Source organism: Lactuca virosa, chromosome 4 (genome assembly GCF_052849685.1).
Source record: "Lactuca virosa cultivar CGN04683 chromosome 4, Lactuca_virosa_CGN04683_v6, whole genome shotgun sequence".
Taxonomy (NCBI): domain Eukaryota; kingdom Viridiplantae; phylum Streptophyta; class Magnoliopsida; order Asterales; family Asteraceae; genus Lactuca; species Lactuca virosa.
The window spans coordinates 229,767,721-229,769,994 of NC_136429.1; the positions used below are offsets into that span (position 1 = coordinate 229,767,721).

Sequence of the window (2,274 nt, forward strand, 5' to 3'; positions counted from 1 at the left end):
TTGACAGCAAACTCCCAGAAAACCCTTATGAACACGATTTTTCAGTAGAAACGATTCCCTTCACTACGTAAACACTAACAGCAGGTTCGAACTTCAAAGATATCGGTTGAAATAGCCCAAAAATCGATTGAAAGAAGCTTTAACACCGGTTTTAGCTCTGATACCAATTGTAAGGTCCAAATATGGATCTTTACCAGTAGTTAAGCAACAATCAATCACAGAATAAGAATAAGATGAAAAGAAATCAAGCTTGCACACGATTATATTGAGAAAATCGTCTGGTACAACTCGATAGGACTCTATGGCATCAACAACTACTAAAAGACTAACACCTCCTCTATATATACAAGACACGACCATAAACTGGGTTTGCGACCGTAAACAGAGTTTACGGTCGTAAACGTGTTTACGGCCGTAAACACAGTTTACGGTCGTAAACACACAAAAAGTTCAACAATCAACAAACAACCCATAAACACTATAACAGACTCATTCTAAACACAAAACAATGAAAGCCTAGACCAAACCATTTCCAGGGTCCTTCAGATAAGTTCATTCAATTCTACTTATAAAAGTGATTGAACATATTATATGTTACTAGAAGCGTAACAAGCTCTCTGTAGAGTCTAAAAATAAACTAATCTTTATCTTTATCATCCTTACCGATTTGACTAAAATATCCTTTTTCACATGAATAAATTTTACTTACAAGGGTGAACATGGAGATCGGCCACCATTCACATAATAAATGAACAAGTATGCATCATAATGTTGGCCATTGATAAAATAAAAGGAATTCAGCCTCCTTACACAAAGGAAGGACATTTTCTTATACAAATGGATTGCAGAGTTGTTGTAAGAAATTACATGAAGGTAAACTTCTCTGCAATTTGGCATACTTCAACCATACTTGATCACCTCTCAAAATAGTGAAGTGGCTAAAAAATTTTCAAATAGCAATCTACTTTCAACCAGAATAATCATTCAAGAAAATTTGTCAAAGAAAAATGAAAAGGTTGTTTTTGTACCTATACCAAAATTTCTATAAGACTCTACCACTCTAAGAGTCAGAATATAAACTAAAGCCTGATCTGATCTTGATTTGTTATATCTCAGCATATCCTCTATCTACAATGCATAGAATGAAATTAGTTTCCTTGTTTATATAACAAAGTACTTGGCATTATTTATTGCATTAACAAGATAAAGGTATTTTAGCTAGAATGAGAAAATCACCTCACTTTCTTTTGCCATAATGATTCTTGCAGTGACAAATCCAATAAGTTCATCACTTTCAATATTATGACGATTTTGGTCAACTGCTCCCCAAGAAACTATATCGTGACCATGAACAACATTGTGGAAGAATTCAATTTCGTACCTAAGGATAGATAGGCAGAGAGAACTGATGTTGTTGAGAAAATATTTCTTATCTTTAATAGAACCCTTTGTAAAAGGGTTAATCACAAATACTGACAACAAACATTAACTCATTCAGTCAACAAAGTTCTGATTGGGTTTAATAGAGCCTAAACATCAAATTTTGTGTCAATATTGGGAGAACCCAATTACAACTTTCATAATTGAATGAGTAAATTTCAAATAGTTTGTTGTCAGTAAATGTCATTTAAAATAAGAAAGGGATCTTCTAACTTGATAGGAAACAGATCACCATGGATTTTTACAAGAACCTCTAGATCAGTGGGTTGTATAGGCTTGTAATATATGGATGGATTGCGGGGTGCTATCAAGTTCATCATTGAAAATACCCAATAATTTTTTGATGTGTAACACCATTTATGTCACTCAACCAAAAGGGGCCATGCAGCAGTCATTGAAACTAGTAGATAACTTTCCATGTTAGCAATTTTGCAAAATCATGCATATTCAAAGACAAAATGGTGAACCACTAAGTGTTAAAATGGGAATTAGTTTCATAGCAGAAGTAACTGGAATTGTGAGTGGAATCATATTATATCAATCTAGTTCAAAAATCCATGTAATTAGTTAAGTTGGTCATGCCCCTAAGCAAGCATAACTAACAAACAAAGCACTCTTCCATCAATGCCAAATGATATACAAACAAGAAAGTATGCATATAACAAGAAAATGATTCAAAAAGTAACAAATACCAAACACAATGAGCTGTGATCCTTGAGATTAGTTAGTGGTTATTGTTGGACATAAATGAGTAAAAGTTTGCCCCAATTGGCAAGTGTTGATGGTAGTGCTGTGGAGGTATTTAGCTCTCCAATATTTTGTCCAAAAATCTTT

The 2,274-nt window shown here is 33.6% G+C and overlaps 1 protein-coding gene across 1 annotated transcript; it reads right to left on the minus strand.

The window, feature by feature from the left end:
• Nucleotides 1-562: 562 nt before the first annotated feature.
• LOC145105693 (histone acetyltransferase MCC1-like) lies at nucleotides 563-1,760 on the minus strand. Its single transcript, XM_079042775.1, is given in 5 exon segments — nucleotides 563-617; nucleotides 710-938; nucleotides 1,029-1,128; nucleotides 1,237-1,381; nucleotides 1,654-1,760. Coding segments are annotated over 5 exon segments (636 nt in total).
• Nucleotides 1,761-2,274: the final 514 nt, after the last annotated feature.